This window comes from Pan troglodytes, chromosome 13 (assembly GCF_028858775.2).
Source record: "Pan troglodytes isolate AG18354 chromosome 13, NHGRI_mPanTro3-v2.0_pri, whole genome shotgun sequence".
Lineage (NCBI taxonomy): Eukaryota > Metazoa > Chordata > Mammalia > Primates > Hominidae > Pan > Pan troglodytes.
In genome coordinates, this window is record NC_072411.2 from 143,258,597 (window position 1) to 143,281,196 (window position 22,600).

The 22,600-nt window shown below is 57.7% G+C and overlaps 1 protein-coding gene across 1 annotated transcript in view; it reads left to right on the plus strand.

Moving 5' to 3' along the window:
* The window catches only part of CROCC2 (ciliary rootlet coiled-coil, rootletin family member 2), an 86,730-nt gene that overhangs the window by 62,497 nt on the left and 1,633 nt on the right, over positions 1-22,600 (plus strand). Inside the window, exons 28-30 of the mRNA XM_024354729.3 lie at positions 10,111-10,260; positions 20,406-20,537; positions 21,319-21,498. Coding sequence (XP_024210497.2) covers positions 10,111-10,260; positions 20,406-20,537; positions 21,319-21,498 — 462 coding nt within the window. The remainder of the gene's footprint in view (positions 1-10,110; positions 10,261-20,405; positions 20,538-21,318; positions 21,499-22,600) is intronic.

Consider the following 22,600-nt stretch of genomic DNA (forward strand, 5'->3'; position numbering starts at 1 on the left):
GGTTTCACACCATGTTGGCCAGGCTGGTCTTGAACTCCTGACCTTAAATGATCTGCCTGCCTCGGCTTCCCAAAGTGCTGGGATTACAGGTGTGAGCCACCGTGCCCAGTTCTGAAATACACCTTTTAAATCAACCTTTACAAATGCATTATTCAAATAGGCCACATTTGATCCAGTTCCTGAATTTATCAAAACTAAGGATGATGTGTTGAATTTTCCCACTACAATTCTTTTTGTCAATGTCTCCTTTTATTTCCAAGGGTATTTGACTTCTAGATTTCTTGACTCTTCGAATTTGAAGTTTCTCGGTTAACTTTTCCTGAGTGGCCTGCATGTCCTGTGACTGCTGTTTGTCTTCCTCTTGGCCTCTGCTTTTTTGGTGTTTGTGGTTTCAGCCTTCATTTCATCAGCCTGGCTCTGGTTTCAATCTCACCTTAGAGTCTCTGCCTTTTCTGGGGGAATTTGTCCCATGTAGAAGTTTTGTGGTAACCCATGCTCTGTTTTTCCTTAGGTTGTTCATAGGACACTTTCTCCTTTCTGTGTGTCTTTCCTGCCTATCCTGTCTTGCGTGGCAGGGATGATTTATTCATCCTCTTTTCCCTTAGCATTTGCATCCAGGGCATCTTATGGCTGGGCCAGGACAGCGCCCTGCCTCCAGGGGCCGAGGGTCTTGTCCCTTCCCTTCCCAGCTGCACTGCTTCCACCTGCGCCCTAGGAGCTAAGACTTTTGTTCCTTAGAATTTCCTGCTCTGGAAATCCCCTCTTCCAAACCTGCTCCCCAGGGGGGCTCTGGGCTCTCCTGCCTGTAGGTTGAACTTCTCTTGGTGTCTGTGGACCCCAGGGCTCTCTACCCACAGCAGCCCACACCTGGTGCACTACTTTTTGCAACCAATTACTGATGACTTAACCCCACTTTTGAGCCCCCAGTCCCATAGGTGAGAAGCTTGGCATGGTGTGACTGGCGTCTCCCCTCTGGGTCTCACAGTCATGGGGTAGGCTGGGCCACCCGAGGCCATGGGGAAGAGTTCTCCTCTGGGCTCATCCAGGTGCTTCTGGGGGCATCTGGGCTCATCCCAGCATGGCGAGTCCAGCTCTTTGCGTTGTCGGGCTGAGCCTCATTTCTGGGTGGTCGGCCAAGGGCTCCCCACTCCTAGCCAGGGGCTTCCTTGGCTGTGCCACAGTGTGGCAGCAGTGCCTGCACCCCACGCCCCCCATCTCCACGTGCCTCACACCTCATGGCTCCCTTCTGCCGACACCCGAGGGTGTGCGTGAGTGGGTGAGACCCACCTGGGTGGTCACCCTTTGCTTAACTCAGAGTCAACTCTTCACATCCACAAAGTCCCCTCGCCATGAATCCAATGTAATCACAGGATAACGTCAGGGCCAGAGCTCACAGGGCCCTCTGAGGGCTCTGCCTGCCACATGGGTCCGAGCAACGTGTTACCAGCTTTGGTGAATCCATGCCGCTGGTTTGATGGGTGGGGCCGCTCATGGCATCTCTCCTGGAGGGGCCTGGTTTTCATTCGATTCCAGGCTCCTTGTTTGCCTCTGACCTTGAGTTCAGATGGGTTCAAGAAATGTGCGGATTCTCTGGGTTCTTTGTGTTTTTCTTGTCAGTGCTTTTTCCAGAGTGGCAGCCAGAGGCCTCCTTGTTTTTGAAATTCAAAAATGTCACCAAAATGTGGGCATGTCGGCCCCTTTCATTATTTTTACCTACCCCGGCAAACCCTCCCTACTTGCAGAATCAAATCTACCTTCTGGTTATAGAGGTTCCTTCCACGGTAAAAAAACATCTCTTCTCCTTCTCCCTCTTCTCTGTTCTTTTGTCCTGGAATTCTCAGCATCCCAATACTGATCCCCTGGACCTGTCCTCCTGGCTTCAGTCTTGAATTTCTCCTTGTCATCTCGGTTTTCCCCAAGGTCCCAGGAGAATTTCAGGTCGTACTCCCACTCAGCTAATCTCAGGATCTGCCGCATCTCGTCTGCTGCTCCTGTCCCCACGGTGGCCTCGTTCGGCCTGAGTTTTCATTTTGGATTGTCCACCTCAAGACCCCTGCCCTGTCCTCACCTTGAGAACACTAGTTACCATCTTCTGGTGTGTGTCAGTAGCTCACTTCTCTGTTTAATTAGAGACTCTCAGATCTGATTCCTCAGATCGACTTTATTTTCTCAAACCCCAGTGGATACTAGTTTTGTGATTTTTTTTCCTTTGCGTGTCTTTAAAGAAAGGAGTTCTGGCCTCGTTTGAAGTTGGGAGTGGAGAGGAACCCATCAGGGACTTTATGTGTCCCCATCCAAATATTTCAGGCTCAAAAGAAAGGCAGAGAGAAGGGTTCCAAGATCCCGCAGCCACAGGGAGCCGTGGGGAATGTGGGGAGCCAGCAGTGGAGTTCTGGCCCTCCCGGAGCTGTTCTGTTCCTGAAGTGGGCGGGGTGGGAGCAGCGCTCTCCGGTGCACGGTCACGGTGCGGTCCTTCACCTCCCCAGCTGCTTGCCTCACAGGGATGGAGGGCTCCCCGGGTCCCCCAGCCACAGCAACCCTCTTCCCTGAGGTCCTGGTAGTACAGAGTTGCCTCCCCAACACCCCTGCAGCTCCCTCCAGCCCTCGCCCTTCTGAGTCAGGGTATGGGGGCATGGGGGTCCAACTTTGGGTCTCCACACATGAGTGCAGAGGACATCTCTGACATTGATCAGACCTTTGTCTGTATGCATTTTTCTGCTTGGTCTAGAATTTGCTCAACTTTTTTAGTGAAATGTGCTAAAATCTATCATTATGGTGTCAATGTTTTCTTACAATTCTGGCAATTACTATTTCACCCATTTTTAGGCCAAGTTGGTTTCATCTGCCCTCGGGAGTCCTCCAAGTCCCTGGTCTCCAGCTCTGAGGAAAGTTTTTCCCAACTTTTTGTAATCTATTAGTCATTGTGATAGGTTTCTGGATTCAGACACACCTAAGTCACCAGAGGCCCCCGCTTTTGACACACAGCAAACCCAGGCAGAGAGCTCAGGGTTGAAATTTTCTAGCCAGCCAGGAGGCTGGGAACATAGCCATGCTCCCTGCTGCCCCATGCCCCTTGCTGAGCAGGGGGGTGCTAGGGTCCAGTAGGGCAGGCCTGGTGCCTCTCCTGGCTCTGCCAAGCTCCCGGCACAGTCTAGAGCCAGCTCTGCCTTTGACACAACTTCTTTTGCTTTCATGGGTTGGTTTTTCCCCTGTTTCACATAAGCCGATGTGTTTGTCAAGAGAAAGTTAATTAAAAACATATTTTTCTAATTAAATGGTAGGCTGTGCTATGCAAACAGTAAGATTCTTGTTTGAGAGCAAATCCCTCCCCGTTTCCAAGGCTACCCTGGGAATTCAATAGAACAGCCGTGCAGGACCAGCCCGTGGTGTCAGGACATGCACGGAACGCAGCAGCAGTGCCCAAGTAGCTGGCCAGGTCTCTGAGCAGGCGGGAGGCCTGGCACTCACTCAGCATCACCCACAGCCTCATGCCCGCTCAGAAAGGCCCCCCATGCCACCCTTGGACTGGCGCCCAGTCACAGCCTCCGTGGCTCAGGGAAGCTCACGGCGTTCTTGGACTCTTGCCCAGGCTTCCTTCCCCCGCTGTGCCCACGTGCCACACCCACCCCCCCAGCTCCCCACATCCCCAGTGCCAGCCTTGCAGGTCACCCGCCTGTGGGGGCTCAACTCAGCGTCAGTCACAGGTTCTAAAAGTTTCCAGGGTCCACATATGCCCACAGCTAGCAGAGCAGCTTAGGGCCGGCATGGCCCACAAGGTGGACACTGAGCCACAGTCAGACTTGATTACTTTCAGTGTTTTGTCAAGAATTTTTGCATCTGTAATTCCTTTATGGTGACATAGTTTTCAGATTTATTTGTGTGAAGAAAATTGTATTATTTTATAAAATGAGTTGGTGGGCTTTCCACTTTTTCCATCACCTGGAACACTCAAAATAACTTTTCTTGAGAGGTTCATTGAACTCCCCTGTACATATTCCGCAGCTGTCATCATAAAGAATACACTTTAATTCCCTTTCCAATCTCTTTTCTGTCAAGGGTCTGCTTTCGTTTTCCATTTCTTCTCGGGTCAGTTTTGCCCTGTGGGAGTGTAACTCATCTTACACATTCAATACATTGCCAAAGACCTGCACATACATCTGCTTAGCATCATCTTCGTTATATACATGGTCTTGTCAGCAGTTACACCTGCTTTATATGCGTAGTTGTACCTTATTTACATGTGGAGTTATATCTGTTTCTGTCCTTCGTGTTGGAGATTTGTTTCTTTCCCTTAATCTGATTTGCCAACGGTTCATGTTTTATTCCTCTTTTCAAAGAATCAATGTATCTCTTCTTTTATTTTTGTTTAGTTTATTGATTTCAGCTTTTATTTCTAGGAACACTCTATTTTTATTTTTAGTTTACTTTTTTTTTTTTTTTGAGGGTCTTGCTCTGTCACCCAGGCTAGAGTGCAGTGGTATGATTTCGGCTCACTGCAGTCTCTACCTCCTGGGCTCAAGCGATCCTCCCACTTCAGCCTCTTGAGTAGCTGGGACTACAGGCACATGCCACTACACCTGGCTAACTTTTGTATTTTTTTTCTTTCCTTTTCTTTTTTTTTTTTTTTTTGTAGAGATGGTGTTAAACCGTGTTGCCTAGGCTAGTCTCAAACTCCTGAGCTCAAGTGATCCACCCACCTCAGCCTCTCAAAGTGCTGGGATTACAGGCATGAGCCACCACATCCAGCCAACACCCTCTTTTTGTTGTAATTTTTCTTATTTCTTGAAAGGAATAAGTAATTTGTTTATGCTTGGGCTTTCTCTTTAATAGTAAGAGCATTTAATGTGATCCCATTTTCCCTAATTGTGGTTTGGTACGTGTCCCATCAGTTTTTGATGTGAGTTCTTTTCCTTTTTACCAGTTTTCTAGAAGTTTCCATTTTTATTTCTTCTTAAATTTGGGGGTTATTTGAAAGCATGAGTGCATGTTTGTGCCACTTTTTGTTGCTTACGTCATCTTCCTGGAGAGGCTGTGGCTTTGGGCAGGGATGACAGTTTTCTTTTGATCAGCGTCTGGGTGCATCTTTGTTTATGCTCCTGCTTTGTCAGTTGTTTATTGGTCGTTTGCTTTTTTGGTTTGGTTTTGTCTATTTGTTTGTGATGTGTTTAGAGAATACTGGACAAACTGATTACAAAGTTTACAGGAAAGAATAGATGTTTGAGATTTTCCAAGAAAATTTTGAAAGTGAATAGTACAATAGGCTATAATGCTAGTATGGTCAAAGCAGGAGAGGCTGGTAGAATAGATGCAGAGGCAGCAGGGCAGGCCAGAGTCCAGAGGAGGCCCTGCCACCATGAACTGGCACCAGACCCTGCCCTCTGTCTGGCCCCAGTGTCCCACTGTGTGGAGTGAAGGGCTCCGATCCCCTTGTATCTGAGGACTGTCCAGAGCTAACTCTGTCCTGTGACTGGTCTGAGGGCAGGATGGGGCAGCTCGCCAGTGCAGGGAGACCAGGGGATACCTGCCAGTGGGCAATCGAATTGGCCTATTGTCGCCCAGTGGATAAATGGGTATGAGGCTGAGGACCCGAATTCCAGAACCCAAAGGATGGATTTGGCGAGTGTTTGTGACCTGTCCTGTCCTTCTCTGTGCAGCCGGCAGGACGCTTAACGAGGCCTTTGTCCCTTCTGCTCCTGTTCAAATATTTCCCAGCCTTCACTCCCAGCCTTCCATGCAAGCCCTTCATTTGTAACAGCTTCCCTGGGGGCATCTCAGAATCCAGCATCCGACCAGCCTGCTTTTTTTTTTTTTTTTTGAGACAGAGTTTTGCTCTCGTTGCCCAGGCTGGAGTGCAGTGGCGCGGTCTTGGTTCATTGCAACCTCTGCCTCCCAGGTTCAAGTGATTCTCCTGCCTCAGCCTCCCAAGTAGCTGAGATTACAGGCGCCCACGACCACACCCGGCTAATTTTTTGTATTTTTAGTAGGAATGGGGCTTCATCGTGTTGTCCAGGCTGGTCTCGAACTCCTGACCTCAGAAAATCTGCCCATCTCAGCCTCCCAAAGTGCTGGGATTAGGAATGAGCCACAGCGCCTGGCCCCAGCCTTCTTTTGGTCTCAACGAGACCCCTGTGAGACTGCATCATACCCATGCCCCAGATGGGGAGACTGACACTGGAGCCACACATGCTGGCTCCAAGCCCAGGCTCATCCCTGCTCAGGCTCTGGGGTAGGAGCCTCAGGAGCCCAGGCTCATCCCTGCTCAGGCTCTGGGGTAGGAGCCTCTGGAGCCCAGGCTCTCCCCTGCTCAGTCTCTGGGGTAGGAGCCTCTGGAGCCCAGGCTCATCCCTGCTCAGGCTCAGGGGTAGGAGCCTCAGGAGCCCAGGCTCATCCCTGCTCAGGCTCTGGGGTAGGAGCCTCTGGAGCCCAGGCTCTCCCCTGCTCAGTCTCTGGGATAGGAGCCTCTGGAGCCCAGGCTCATCCCTGCTCAGGCTCTGGGGTAGGAGCCTCAGGAGCCCAGGCTCATCCCTGCTCAGGCTCTGGGGTAGGAGCCTCTGGAGCCCAGGCTCTCCCCTGCTCAGTCTCTGGGGTAGGAGCCTCTGGAGCCCAGGCTTATCCCTGCTCAGGCTCTGGGGTAGGAGCCTCTGGAGCCCAGGCTCATCCCTGTTCAGGCTCTGGGGTAGGAGCCTCAGGAGCCCAGGCTCATCCCTGCTCAGTCTCTGGGGTAGGAGCCTCTGGAGCCCAGGCTCTCCCCTGCTCAGTCTCTGGGGTAGGAGCCTCTGGAGCCCAAGCTCATCCCTGCTCAGGCTCTGGGGTAGGAGCCTCTGGAGCCCAGGCTCATCCCTGCTCAGGCTCTGGGGTAGGAGCCTCTGGAGCCCAGGCTCATCCCTGAGCACTCAGCTCTGGGGTAGGAGCCTCAGGAGCCCAGGCTCATCCCTGCTCAGTCTCTGGGGTAGGAGCCTCTGGAGCCCAGGCTCATCCCTGCTCAGTCTCTGGGATAGGAGCCTCTAGAGCCCAGGCTCATCCCTGCTCAGTCTCTGGGGTAGGAGCCTCTGGAGCCCAGGCTCATCCCTGCTCAGTCTCTGGGGTAGGAGCCTCTGGAGCCCAGGCTCATCCCTGTTCAGGCTCTGGGGTAAGAGCCCCTGGAGCCCAGGCTCATCCCTGCTCAGTCTCTGGGGTAGGAGCCTCTGGAGCCCAGGCTCATCCCTGCTCAGTCTCTGGGATAGGAGCCTCTAGAGCCCAGGCTCATCCCTGCTCAGGCTCTGGGGTAGGAGCCTCTGGAGCCCAGGCTCATCCCTGCTCAGTCTCTGGGGTAGGAGCCTCTAGAGCCCAGGCTCATCCCTGCTCAGTCTCTGGGGTAGGAGCCTCAGGAGCCCAGGCTCATCCCTGCTCAGTCTCTGGGATAGGAGCCTCTAGAGCCCAGGCTCATCCCTGCTCAGTCTCTGGGGTAGGAGCCTCTAGAGCCCAGGCTCATCCCTGCTCAGGCTCTGGGGTAGGAGCCCCTGGAGCCCAGGCTCATCCCTGCTCAGTCTCTGGGGTAGGAGCCTCTGGAGCCCAGGCTCATCCCTGTTCAGGCTCTGGGGTAAGAGCCCCTGGAGCCCAGGCTCATCCCTGCTCAGTCTCTGGGGTAGGAGCCTCTGGAGCCCAGGCTCATCCCTGCTCAGGCTCAGGGGTAGGAGCCTCTGGAGCCCAGGCTCATCCCTGCTCAGTCTCTGGGGTAGGAGCCTCTGGAGCCCAGGCTCATCCCTGCTCAGGCTCTGGGATAGGAGCCTCTAGAGCCCAGGCTCATCCCTGCTCAGGCTCTGGGGTAGGAGCCTCTGGAGCCCAGGCTCATCCCTGCTCAGGCTCTGGGGTAGGAGCCTCTGGAGCCCAGGCTCATCCCTGCTCAGGCTCTGGGGTAGGAGCCTCAGGAGCCCAGGCTCATCCCTGCTCAGTCTCTGGGGTAGGAGCCTCTGGAGCCCAGGCTCATCCCTGCTCAGTCTCTGGGGTAGGAGCCTCTAGAGCCCAGGCTCATCCCTGCTCAGGCTCTGGGGTAGGAGCCCCTGGAGCCCAGGCTCATCCCTGCTCAGTCTCTGGGGTAGGAGCCTCTGGAGCCCAGGCTCATCCCTGTTCAGGCTCTGGGGTAAGAGCCCCTGGAGCCCAGGCTCATCCCTGCTCAGGCTCTGGGGTAGGAGCCTCTGGAGCCCAGGCTCATCCCTGCTCAGTCTCTGGGATAGGAGCCTCTAGAGCCCAGGCTCATCCCTGCTCAGTCTCTGGGATAGGAGCCTCTAGAGCCCAGGCTCATCCCTGCTCAGTCTCTGGGGTAGGAGCCTCTGGAGCCCAGGCTCATCCCTGCTCAGTCTCTGGGGTAGGGGCCTCAGGAGCCCAGGCTCATCCCTGCTCAGGCTCTGGGGTAGGAGCCTCTGGAGCCCAGGCTCATCCCTGCTCAGTCTCTGGGATAGGAGCCTCTGGAGCCCAGGCTCATCCCTGCTCAGTCTCTGGGGTAGGAGCCTCTGGAGCCCAGGCTCATCCCTGCTCAGGCTCTCGGGTAGGAGCCTCTGGAGCCCAGGCTCATCCCTGAGCACTCAGCTCTGGGGGAGAAGGGCTGGGGTTCTTTCCTGTAGCTACTTAAGCCCTCAGAATCCACATTTTCAAGGTTTGTTTTGCCAGCCTCCCTCTCACACAGCATCAGGATTTAGAGCCAAAGGGACACAAGAGATGAGAGCAACTAACTGGGGCCAGTGGGGCTGTGATTAAAGGAGAACCACTCAATTATTACGGTTCATTCAAATTCCATAAAAGCTGAGTCATTACAAGAGGTTTGGGACCTCTTAAAACTGCCATGAAATATTTAAGCCATATTTGCAGAAAACTTCTGCTTTTCTACTGGAAAATTATATAGAAAATTATAATTTTCAAAATTGCACAAAGGGTGAAGCATCACAGTCTGAGGTACAAGCATTGTCTTCCTTCTTTTCCTTTTTTAAAGTAACAAAGTGTCGGACCAAAAAAAAAAGTGTTTTCAGAATCCGGCCACCCCAGAAGGAGCTGGCCATTTCTCCCACAAAACCCTCAGGAAGGTGCAAGGGCTGGGGGCTCATCAAGACCTGACCAGGCCAACTTTCAGTCAACAAGCTTCCAATGACGGGCGCCTTGCAGTCTCCTTCACACGTCTGGGGTCCTCTCAAGGCCCAACAGCTGCCAGTTCTGGGGCTCAGGGGACACCTCGGGTGCCATCCTCCCTCCTGGGATGACAGGGGGGCAGGATTCCTGCAAGCAGGAGGAGGAGGCAGCAGCGTAGGGTGGGGGTGCCAGCGGGGAGGCTGTGCACAGAGGGCAGCAGGTGCATGTGACCGAAGGGATGGCGAGTTCCCCGGGCAGTGTCCTGGGGGCAGCTGGGAGCACCACAGGCCCAGAGCAAGGCAGTGGCATGGCCGATGATAGTCAAGTGAAATGCACCCTCATCCATCATGGGGTGGCACCTGGGGACAGTGAGGAAACTGAAGGGCTGTCACTGGTCCCAAGTGGATGATGGTGGTTTGGACAGGCTGAAGGCAGAGGGGCTGAGAAGAGGGCGCAGGGGTGAGGGACACAGCGGGGATCATGGGCCATCCCAGCTTCACGGACTCTGGAGCTCCTGAGCTCAGTTTGGGACTAGCCATGTCCCCAGGTGGGAGCTGAAGCAGAAGAACATGCAGTGTGATGGCAGAAGGGGCAAGCAGGGCCTGAGCCGAACAGGCTCCAGGAGCCTTGGGGAGGGTCACCTCAGGCTTTATCCCAAGGGCAGTAGGAGCCACCAAGGCTGGAGGCAGGGCAGGGATGCCACTGATGTGCCCTCTGAGACCACTGGCTGCAGCAGAGAACCTGCCAAGCCCAAGCCTTTGCCCACGCTAGACCAGACCCCCAGGATTTTCGTCTCAGGCTTCCTGGGGGTCCACACCTTTGAGGTTACATTGCAAACACAACCACCTGATCAACGCAGTTCAGGTTGTCCTTAACCACATTCTTGCTGTTTTCATCCCAGCGATACGGTCCTGCCAGACGGTCTAGGCAGATGCCCTGAGGCCAGGGTTTCCCTGCAGGGCCTCCCACCCCCAGTGTCTCCAGGTGGGCCCTGTGTCTCCTTACCCCCAGGAGCAACTGGAAACGCTGCGCCAGGCTCTTGAAGAGAGCAGGAGGCACAGCCAAGGCCTGGCCAAGCAGGGGAAGCTGCTGGAAGAACAGCTCACCAACTTGGAGCACAGGTGCCAGAAGGCTGAGGGATCGCTGGAGCCCCTGCGACAGGTGAGGGTGACCAGGAGGGCAGGGTACGCTGTCACCAGGAGGTGGTGAACAGGCCTACAGGGAAGAGGCCCTGTGGTCCTTTGCAGAATCAGTCCCTCAACATGAAGGGAGGCCTAGAGAGATGCTGGAAGCAGGTGAGCAGGCCTGCAGAGACCCAGGCACCATCCAGTCCCCCGCTGACAGATGGGGAAACTGAGGCTGGAGGGGCCCACAGGGAGTGAGGGGGCTGGATTTCTTGCCGTACGGTAAGCACCCCTACAACAGAGGAGTCAGCTGTGGACACGCCGTTTAGGAGAAAATAAGTTGAGGCCAGAGCCAGCCTTAGATGGAACGACCCCGCTCTCAGAAACTCGGGCCCTCCCAATCCCTGGCCCACGCCCAGAGTCTTCGGCCCAGGTGCTCTGCAGGCCGCAGAGGCTCAGCGGCGGGCAGGAGGCGGCCGAGGCGCATGCGGAGAGGCGCGTCCTGCAGGAGCAGACGGCGGCGCTGCGCACCGAGCGGGCGCGTCTGCAGGGGGAGCTCGCGGCGCTGCGCGCTCAGCTCGCACAGGTAGGCGGCAGCGGTGGTCCTTAGAGAGGAAGGAGGAGCTCCTGGCTGGGGTCCGCAGGGGCGCGGCTGGGCGAGGCGCTGGCCCACGCATGCTTCTGTGTCCTCACCTGCCGGCGGGGTGGCACTAAGCTCAGGGTCAGGACGCCCGCAGGTGGCCACAGCCCTGCCAGTGGTGTCGTGTGCACCCTGCCTTGGCTCTCCCTGGCGAGGCACCATGGGTAGGGGCAAATCCCCGGCTTTGTCTCCGGTGTCTGAGCCCAGCTTTGCTGGAAACCGAGTGGCCTGACACATCACACACCCCAGAGCCCCAGAGGCCCCTGCTCATGGTGGAGATAGCCCCTCCCCAGGGGTGTGCCCTGCTGCTGGAGCAACAGGTGGGCCAGCCTGTGCAGGTGCCCCACAACCTCCCCTCTCAACGCTCACAAGGATAGTGGCCCCTGAGCTCCCGGTAGGGCCTGGGCAGACAGGGTGAGAGACCAGGAAGAGCTCAGTGGTCAAGGGGTGAAGTGACGGTCATCACCCACTCCTGTCATCCCCCGGCCTCCCCGGTGCAAGACAGGGTTTCCAAGCCCAAAGGTCAGACAAACGTAGACCACTGTGTCCAGGGGTGGGCCGCAGAGGTGAGGCCAGGTGGAGGCACCCTGCTGTCGGGTGGGTGATCCGGTGGTCCTGGCCACTGAGCTCGGCCCCTGGACGCAGGTAGACCTGGCTCCCACGCATGAAACCAGACGGAGCAGAACCATTCGCGGGGAGATGAGGGGCGCACAGCCGCCAGGTCGACTGATAGGGAAACAGCCCAATAAAGAGGAAATGGCATTCCAGGAAGCAGGCAGAGCTTCTGGGAGCCTGCACCCCAGCCGTCACTCTGGGCCCACCGAGGAGGAGCCTGCTATGTACAGCACCCCCTCCCCATCACCTGAGAGGCAGCTCTCTTGTCCTCTGTGAGCATTCCACATACACCCAAGCACTCACTCCACACACACCCAGGCACTCCACACACACACACCCAGGCACTCACTCCACACACACACACCCAGGCACTCACTCCACACACACACCCAGGCACTCACTGCACACACACACACCCAGGCACTCACTCCACACACACACCCAGGCACACTCACTCCACACACACCCAGGCACTCACTCCACACACACACCCAGGCACTCACTCCACACACACACACCCAGGCACTCACTCCACACACACACACCCAGGCACTCACTCCACACACACCCAGGCACTCACTCCACACACACACACCCAGGCACTCACTCCACACACACACCCAGGCACTCACTCCACACACACACACCCAGGCACTCACTCCACACACACCCAGGCACTCACTCCACACACACACCCAGGCACTCACTCCACATACCCAGCACACACACCCAGGCACTCACTCCACACACACACCCAGGCACTCACTCCACACACACACACACACCCAGGCACTCACTCCACACACACACCCAGGCACTCACTCCACACACACACACCCAGGCACTCACTCCACACACACACACCCAGGCACTCCACACACGCCCAGGCACTCCACACACACACACCCAGGCACTCACTCCACACACACCCAGGCACTCCACACACACCCAGGCAGCCACTCCACACACACCCAGGCACTGACTCCACACACACCCAGGCACCCACTCCACAAACACCCAGGCACTCACTCCACACACACACACCCAGGCACTCACTCCACACACACATACCCAGGCACTCACTCCACACACACCCAGGCACTCCACACACACACACCCAGGCACTCCACACACACACACCCAGGCACTTACTCCACACACATACACCCAGGCACTCACTCCACACACACACCCAGGCACTCACTCCACACACACACACCCAGGCACTCACTCCACACACACCCAGGCACTCACTCCACACACACACCCAGGCACTCACTCCACACACCCAGCACACACACCCAGGCACTCACTCCACACACACACCCAGGCACTCACTCCACACACACACACACACCCAGGCACTCACTCCACACACACACCCAGGCACTCACTCCACACACACACACCCAGGCACTCACTCCACACACACACACCCAGGCACTCCACACACATCCAAGCACTCACTCCACACACACACACCCAGGCACTCACTCCACACACACCCAGGCACTCCACACACACCCAGGCAGCCACTCCACACACACCCAGGCACTCACTCCACACACACCCAGGCACCCACTCCACACACACCCAGGCACTCACTCCACACACACCCAGGCACTCACTCCACACACACCCAGGCACTCACTCCACACACACACACCCAGGCACTCACTCCACACACACCCAGGCACTCACTCCACACACACACACCCAGGCACTCACTCCACACACACACACCCAGGCACTCACTCCACACACACACCCAGGCACTCACTCCACACACACACCCAGGCACTCACTCCACACACACACACCCAGGCACTCACTCCACACACACACCCAGGCACTCACTCCACACAAACACCCAGGCACTCACTCCACACACACACACCCAGGCACTCACTCCACACACACACCCAGGCACTCACTCCACACACACACACCCAGGCACTCACTCCACAAACACCAAGGCACTCACTCCACACACACACACCCAGGCACTCACTCCACACACCCAGCACACACACCCAGGCACTCACTCCACACACCCAGCACACACACCCAGGCACTCACTCCACACACCCAGCACACACACCCAGGCACTCACTCCACACACACACACAGGCACTCACTCCACACACACCCAGGCACTCACTCCACACACACCCAGCACACACACCCAGGCACTCACTCCACACACACACACCCAGGCACTCACTCCACACACACCCAGGCAGCCACTCCACACACACCCAGGCAGTCACTCCACACACACACACACAGGCACTCACTCCACACACACACCCAGGCACTCCACACACACATACCCAGGCACTCACTCCACACACACACCCAGGCACTCACTCCACACACACACCCAGGCACTCACTCCACACACACACACCCAGGCACTCACTCCACACACACCCAGGCACTCCACACACACACCCAGGCACTCCACACACACACACCCAGGCACTCACTCCACACACACACACCCAGGCACTCACTCCACACACACACCCAGGCACTCACTCCACACACACACACCCAGGCACTCACTCCACACACACACCCAGGCACTCACTCCACACACACACACCCAGGCACTCACTCCACACACACACCCAGGCACTCACTCCACACACACACACCCAGGCACTCACTCCACACACACCCAGGCACTCACTCCACACACACACCCAGGCACTCACTCCACACACCCAGCACACACACCCAGGCACTCACTCCACACACACACCCAGGCACTCCACACACACACACACACCCAGGAACTCACTCCACACACACACCCAGGCACTCCACACACACACCCAGGCACTCACTCCACACACACACACCCAGGCACTCACTCCACACACACACCCAGGCACTCCACACACACCCAGGCACTCACTCCACACACACACACCCAGGCACTCACTCCACACACACCCAGGCACTCCACACACACCCAGGCACTCACTCCACACACACACCCAGGCACTCCACACACACCCAGGCACTCACTCCACACACACACACCCAGGCACTCACTCCACACACACCCAGGCACTCCACACACACCCAGGCACTCACTCCACACACACCCAGGCACTCCACACACACCCAGGCAGCCACTCCACACACACCCAGGCACTCACTCCACACACACACACACAGGCACTCACTCCACACACACACCCAGGCACTCCACACACACATACCCAGGCACTCACTCCACACACACACCCAGGCACTCACTCCACACACACACCCAGGCACTCACTCCACACACACACACCCAGGCACTCACTCCACACACACACCCAGGCACTCACTCCACACACACACACCCAGGCACTCACTCCACACACACCCAGGCACTCACTCCACACACACACCCAGGCACTCACTCCACACACCCAGCACACACACCCAGGCACTCACTCCACACACACCCAGGCACTCACTCCACACACACCCAGCACACACACCCAGGCACTCACTCCACACACACACACCCAGGCACTCCACACACACACACCCAGGCACTCACTCCACACACACCCAGGCACTCCACACACACCCAGGCAGCCACTCCACACACACACCCAGGCACTCACTCCACACACACCCAGGCACTCACTCCACACACCCAGGCACTCACTCCACACACACACACCCAGGCACTCACTCCACACACACACACGCAGGCACTCACTCCACACACACCCAGGCACTCCACACACACACACCCAGGCACTCCACACACACACCCAGGCACTCACTCCAGACACACACACCCAGGCACTCACTCCACACACACACCCAGGCACTCACTCCACACACACACACCCAGGCACTCACTCCACACACACACCCAGGCACTCACTCCACACACACACACCCAGGCACTCACTCCACTCACACCCAGGCACTCACTCCACACACACACCCAGGCACTCACTCCACACACCCAGCACACACACCCAGGCACTCACTCCATACACACACCCAGGCACTCACTCCACACACACACACCCAGGCACTCACTCCACACACACACCCAGGCACTCCACACACACACCCAGGCACTCACTCCACACACACACACCCAGGCACTCCACACACACACACCCAGGCACTCCACACACACCCAGGCACTCACTCCACACACACACACCCAGGCACTCACTCCACACACACACACCCAGGCACTCACTCCACACACACCCAGGCACTCCACACACACCCAGGCAGCCACTCCACACACACCCAGGCAGTCACTCCACACACACACACACAGGCACTCACTCCACACACACACCCAGGCACTCCACACACACATACCCAGGCACTCACTCCACACACACACCCAGGCACTCACTCCACACACACACCCAGGCACTCACTCCACACACACCCAGGCACTCCACACACACCCAGGCACTCACTCCACACACACACCCAGGCACTCACTCCACACACCCAGCACACACACCCAGGCACTCACTCCACACACCCAGCACACACACCCAGGCACTCACTCCACACACACACCCAGGCACTCACTCCACACACACCCAGGCACTCACGCCACACACACCCAGCACACACACCCAGGCACTCACTCCACACACACACACCCAGGCACTCACTCCACACACACACACCCAGGCACTCACTCCTCACACACCCAGGCACTCCACACACACCCAGGCAGCCACTCCACACACACACCCAGGCACTCACTCCACACACACCCAGGCACTCCACACACACCCAGGCAGCCACTCCACACACACCCAGGCAGTCACTCCACACACACACACAGGCACTCACTCCACACACACACCGAGGCACTCTACACACACATACCCAGGCACTCCACACACACACACCCAGGCACTCACTCCACACACACACACCCAGGCACTCACTCCACACACACACGCAGGCACTCACTCCACACACACACACCCAGGCACTCACTCCACACACACACACCCAGGCACTCACTCCACACACACCCAGGCACTCACTCCACACACACACCCAGGCACTCACTCCACACACCCAGCACACACACCCAGGCACTCACTCCACACACACACCCAGGCACTCACTCCACACACACACACACACCCAGGCACTCACTCCACACACACACCCAGGCACTCACTCCACACACACACACCCAGGCACTCACTCCACACACACACACCCAGGCACTCCACACACACCCAGGCACTCACTCCACACACACACACCCAGGCACTCACTCCACACACACCCAGGCACTCCACACACACCCAGGCAGCCACTCCACACACACCCAGGCACTCACTCCACACACACCCAGGCACTCACTCCACACACACCCAGGCACCCACTCCACACACACCCAGGCACTCACTCCACACACACCCAGGCACCCACTCCACACACACCCAGGCACTCACTCCACACACACCCAGGCACTCACTCCACACACACACCCAGGCACCCACTCCACACACACCCAGGCACTCACTCCACACACACCCAGGCACTCACTCCACACACACCCAGGCACTCACTCCACACACACACACCCAGGCACTCACTCCACACACACACCCAGGCACTCACTCCACACACACCCAGGCACTCCACACACACCCAGGCACTCACTCCACACACCCAGCACACACACCCAGGCACTCACTCCACACACACCCAGGCACTCACTCCACACACACCCAGGCGCTCACTCCACACACACCCAGGCACTCACTCCACACACACCCAGGCACTCACTCCACACACCCACCCAGGCACTCCACACACACCCAGGCACTCCACACACACCCAGGCACTCACTCCACACACCCAGCACACACACCCAGGCACTCACTCCACACACACCCAGGCACTCACACTGGGGGTCTCGCTGCCCCCCACAGCAGGGTCTGGGTGCATGCAGGGCCCCCACCTGGCAGGTGAGGGCAGAGTGGGCACATGGTCCCAGCCCACGGGGTGGCCTCACATCCCTCTTTCTGTTCATCCTCCTCTCCTTGATGCCGGCCTCTCAAGCTGTCTGCACAGTTGGGCTCCTCCCTGATGGGGACATGGTGGCTCTCCAGGGCTTCAGGGCTGGACACTGCCCTTTCTACAGCATGGGTTGTTTAAATGACTCCAGGGCACCGTCAGTGTCCTGCACGGCGACTGGCTCACAAACGGGGCTGAGTGGAGAGGGTGGTGCATCACATGGGCACATGGGCACAGCTCCCACCCACCCTGTGGGTCCAAGGTGCAGGGTGGGGTAGTCCTGGTGGCCTGAGGCCAGAGTCCCCGCGGAAGCTGTGCCCACCTCCCTCTGGACCCGACGCTTTTGGAGGGGCTGCCTCCAGCTCGGCATCCCTGGGCCCTGTTGCCCACTACCCAGGCCTCCTCATGGCCCCTTGACCCCAGAGCCCCACACCCACCCCCTCCCAGCTACTCTCCTGCCACCCTTGCTCATGCAGCCTCAGAGTGGCCGCCGAGATCAAGGAGAGCCAGAGGTCAAGGTAACCTGTGGGTCACCCAGCTGTAGGGACAGGCCTGGAAAGCCAAGCCGGTGTTGCCGGCTCCACAACCCATCCACAAGCTCCCACCTCCAGCGTCCTGGGGGGCTCGAGCTTGTTCTCCTTGGGAAGTTTGTTCACCATCCCAGGCTGGATGGCACAGGGGGAGGGGTGGGAAGGGCAGGTGTCTTTGGACTTCCATCCGTGGAACCTGGGGGACAGCCCCTTGTCCCTCTGCTGTGTGCTGCTGAGGCCCTGCAGGAACAGGGAAGGTGCCCACACAGCCACCCAGGCTGGCCCTGCAGAGCGGGCTGCACCAGCTGTGGGCCCAGGGTTCTGATGCCCTCACAGCCCCCTTCTGGGAGTAGGCAGGGGGCCCCAGAGTGGGACGGGGCTCCAGAGGAGGCAGCTGGAAGGATGACGGGCACTCGGGATGGGGGAGGGGAGGATGGCATCTGCTGAGCTGGCCCCTGCAGGGTCAGTGCCCCCATCTGTGAAGTGGGGAAGGCAGGTGCTGAGGCCTCAGGGGTGAACCCCAGAGCAGGGTGGCCCTTCCCAAGGACTCACTGCCACCTGCAGAAGGCCCCACAGCCCAGCCTGCCCAGGGGACAGGGGCCAGCAGGTCAGGACAGTCACGAAAGCCACCAGCCAGCTTGTCCACAAAGGACCACCTGCCCTCCAGAGTAGGGCCAGCCAATGGGGTCCAGTCACCAGCCCCTGCTGCTATTACTGAAGGGGGCCCAGCGCCATGGAGCCAGGGTGTTGGGGCCTCCCGTGGACGCTGCTGGGGGTGGAGGAGCAGGGGGCTTGCATCAGCCCTGGTTGCAACAGCACTGCCCAGGGACGCAGAGCCAGCTGTGGGCACAGTGCCCGCCGCGAGTCCCTGGAGCCTGAGGAGGGGGAGGGAAGGAACAGCTAATGAGTTCCAGGAGGTCAGCTGTGAGGGGCCCACAAACCCATAAACCCTTTATTGGTGTCTCAGGAGGGGAAACCCGGATGTGGCCGTTTATTTATTTTGGATTTCACTTTTCTCTTCTCTTTATAACATGCACTTCCAGGAGTGTAACTGGATTTTTAAAGAAACAGGACTTCCTTTTTCAGTGCAGGGGACTCTCTGTTTTTCTCAGTCCTGAAGAAGAAAGGAACCCTTATTTTTTGTAAAGTTCCAACCACTGACCCTGTAACAAACTTTACCCATGCAAGTTATCCCCTCTATCTTAGGGTCCGAAACCAGGCCTGCTCCAGCCCTGAAGCTAAGAGGGCAGGTTTGTGGTGTGCCAAGTGTGTGCACTGAGCCCCAGGTCTGCTGCCCAATCCTGGGCCAGGGCCAGCACCCGACAGAGGGCATTGGGGCCAACAGAGGACTGACCTGGCACTCCAGCCCAAGGCTGTCACCCCTGTGGACACAGCCCCAGCAGGCAGGACCCTCGGGGCTGGGCACGGCAGAGCCTGGAGGCAGCCTGGTTGGGAGAGCAGGGCCTGGGTTCCAGGCCTGCTTCAGCGCCTGCCTGGCCCAATGAGCCTGTGACATCATGGGATCCCTTCCACACCAACCCCCCATGAGGCATGCCCCAGGCCATCTGGGGGCGCTGGAAGCGGGCTGTCTGGGGCTGGTGGACAGTGTTCCTCTCCCAGTGCTGCTCTCTGTAAGAGAGAACTCTTAGATTCAATCCTTTCCTCCAGAGGGCCCATTCGCAAGGGAACAAAAGGTCCCTGCCAACTTTCCCATAGAAAATGTCTGTTTCCTGGGTAACCTTCCCTGATTTTTAACCTGCAGCTTATTCCTCCTGACCTATACCCATGGGGTAGGGAGTGGGTGACTAAGGAGGGAGCACACTGGGGCAGCCTGCAGCCTACAAGGAGGACAGACGGTGGGGATAGTGATGCCAACGCCACAGGTTTGTTGGGATTGAGACAGCAAGTGTACCCAGCTCTCAGGGCCTGTGCCTGTACGAGCTCAGCAGATCCTGAGTGCCAACAGCAGAAGGCAGGTGCCAGAGAGTGCAGGCGATCATGGCTCATGGGACCTGGAGGAACACTGAGAAGGGGTTTGCGGGGTAGCTCCTGGGATGTCACCTTAAAAGATGTAGGGAGTCCCCCATTGAGGATGTTGATGGGGCCATCTGCTGCTCTGTAGCTGGGTGGGGACTTGGCCCTATGCTCCTCCTTAAGCTGTCACTCTGGCTGCAGATATTGGATAGACCTGGGTGAGGCCAGGGGTCCTGTCCCAGGGCAGTGCCCTTCCTGACGCTGCCAGCTCTTAGGGGAATTCAGAGTCCTTCCCAGAGGCATCCCTGTGCTCCCAGAGGAGGGCTGGCCTGACCTCACTCCCTGCCAGGAGGCCACAGGTTCTGCCTCCTGGGATCTCTGCAGATGGAGCAAGAGACACTGAAGAGGGAGGAGGATGTGGCGAGGCTGGGGGCTGAGAAGGAGCAGCTGGACCAGTCTCTGAACAGCCTGCACCAGGAGGTGGACGGAGCCCTGAGGCAAAATCAGCAGCTGCAGGTCAACTGGGCCAGTGGAGCTCTGCGAACCCCAGGCTTGGGGGCAGACCTGGGGTGGGATCCAGGAGGGTGTCAGTTCCAGAGGGGTGGCTGGTGTACCTCCATCTCACACGTGCACACATGGGGAGGGTGGCTGGACCAGCTTCTGCATGTGATGGATACAGACTCAGACCAAGGCCCCAGGCAGAGCTGGAACCAGGACCCAAGGCTCCTGCCCTTCCTGAGACATTGAAGTCCCCGTGGGAGCCAGGCCCGGGCTCTGTAGAGCAGCACAAGGGCCAGGCAAGGGAGGTCAGAGAGGCCTGTGGGGCATGGCCAGAGGCTGCTACCTGCTTGTGTTGGGGCGAGGGAATCCCCTGAGGCCTAGGGGCCTGACACCCACAGAAGGGGCCTCAGAGGCTTCATTCATCCTGTCCACATTGGACATACCCCCATCCTCAGAAACCAGCAGGGGATGGGGGCAGGATGGGCAAGAATCAAACTTCGATGCCCTCCGGACACCCAGCCCAGCCAAAAGGAACCTGGGGTGCCATGAAAACAGATTTTAGGCCCACCCTGAGGCTGTGGCTTAGTCTCCAGCCCAGCCAAACCAAACCCAAGGCCCACGGGCTGAACATGTGCACCTAACCCCAGGTCTGCTAGGCAGTCCTGGCCAGGTCAACACCGACAGAGCGTAGTGGGGCCCACAAGGACAGGTGAAACACCCTGTGGCACTCCTGCCCTGGGATTCTGTGCGGCCCTCAGTGAGAGACAGCAGTGAGATGCCCAAGTTCTCGCTCCAGGCCCAGATGACAGAGATGGAGCAGGCCCACACCCAGCGGCTCCAGGACCTGACAGCTCAGCACCAGCGGGACCTGGCCACAGAGGCAGAGCGTCTCCATGGGGCCCGGCCGCAGGCCACACAGGCCCTGGAGTCCCAAGAATGGACCCACCAGCAGCGGGTGAAGGTGCTGGAAGAGCAGGTAAGGTCGGGACCCCAGCCCCCTGGGTGAGGGAAGAGGCAGGGACAGAGGACTGGCATCCCCACAGTCACCCAGTAGGGTTGACTTCTTGAAGTCCTCTAGCAACAGGGGCTCTCCACTGCCACCCAGTGGGCTCCAGACCTGCTCCAGGCACTGCCTGCACTTCTTTGCTCTCGACGGCACGAGGTTTATCCCACTGGGAGGTGAAGTGTGGATTCTGGGGCAGGTCACCACCCTCTCTGAGCCTCCATTGCCCTGTCTCTAAAGTGGGGTAGTGAGGACAGCTCCTGTCAGGGGTCACTGGGCGACTGAGCTGTCTCATTATGTGTGAGGTGCTTAGACAGCACCCAGCATGCACAGTTGTAGCAGAGGCGGCCCCTGCACCTGTCCTTCAGAGTCACAAAGGGAAAACAATGGCACATGTGGCACCTGTGGGGATGAGGTGGGCACAGTGAGGTGGATAAGGAAGCATAGCCAAGCCTTGGGCGTGTGTGTGCACTGCACACCCACACATGCATATGTACACGTGACAGACCTGCTGGGCTGAACCACTGAGCCTTAGAGCTCAGAGCTATCAGGACCTTAGAGCTGTCTGTTCATTTTACAGATGAGGAAACTGAGGCCCAGGAGGTGACCTGACTGCCCAGTGTCATCCCCAAGTTAGGGTCCCCGACCACCAAGGCACTTTTGCTAAATTTATTAGCAAAAGGACATTTATTTATTTCCTTATCATTCTGAGTGTTTTGTTTTGTTTTGTTTTGTTTGAAATGGATTCTCACTCTGTCGCCTGGGTTGGTGTGCAGTGGCGCGATCTCGGCTCACTGCAACCTCCACCTGCTGGGTTCAAGTGATTCTCCTGCCTCAGCCTCCAGAGTAGCTGGGATTGCAGGCACCCACCACCATGCCTGGCTAATTTTTTGTATTGTTAGTAGAGACGGGGTTTCACCATGTTGGCCAGGCTGGTCTCAAACTCCTGACCTCAGGTGATCCTGATGCCCAAGGCCCACCTCGGCCACCCAAAGTGCTGGGATTACAGGCGTGAGCCACTGCACCCAGCCTCATTCTGAGTGCCTGAATAGAAGCAGGCCCATCCACGAAGGGT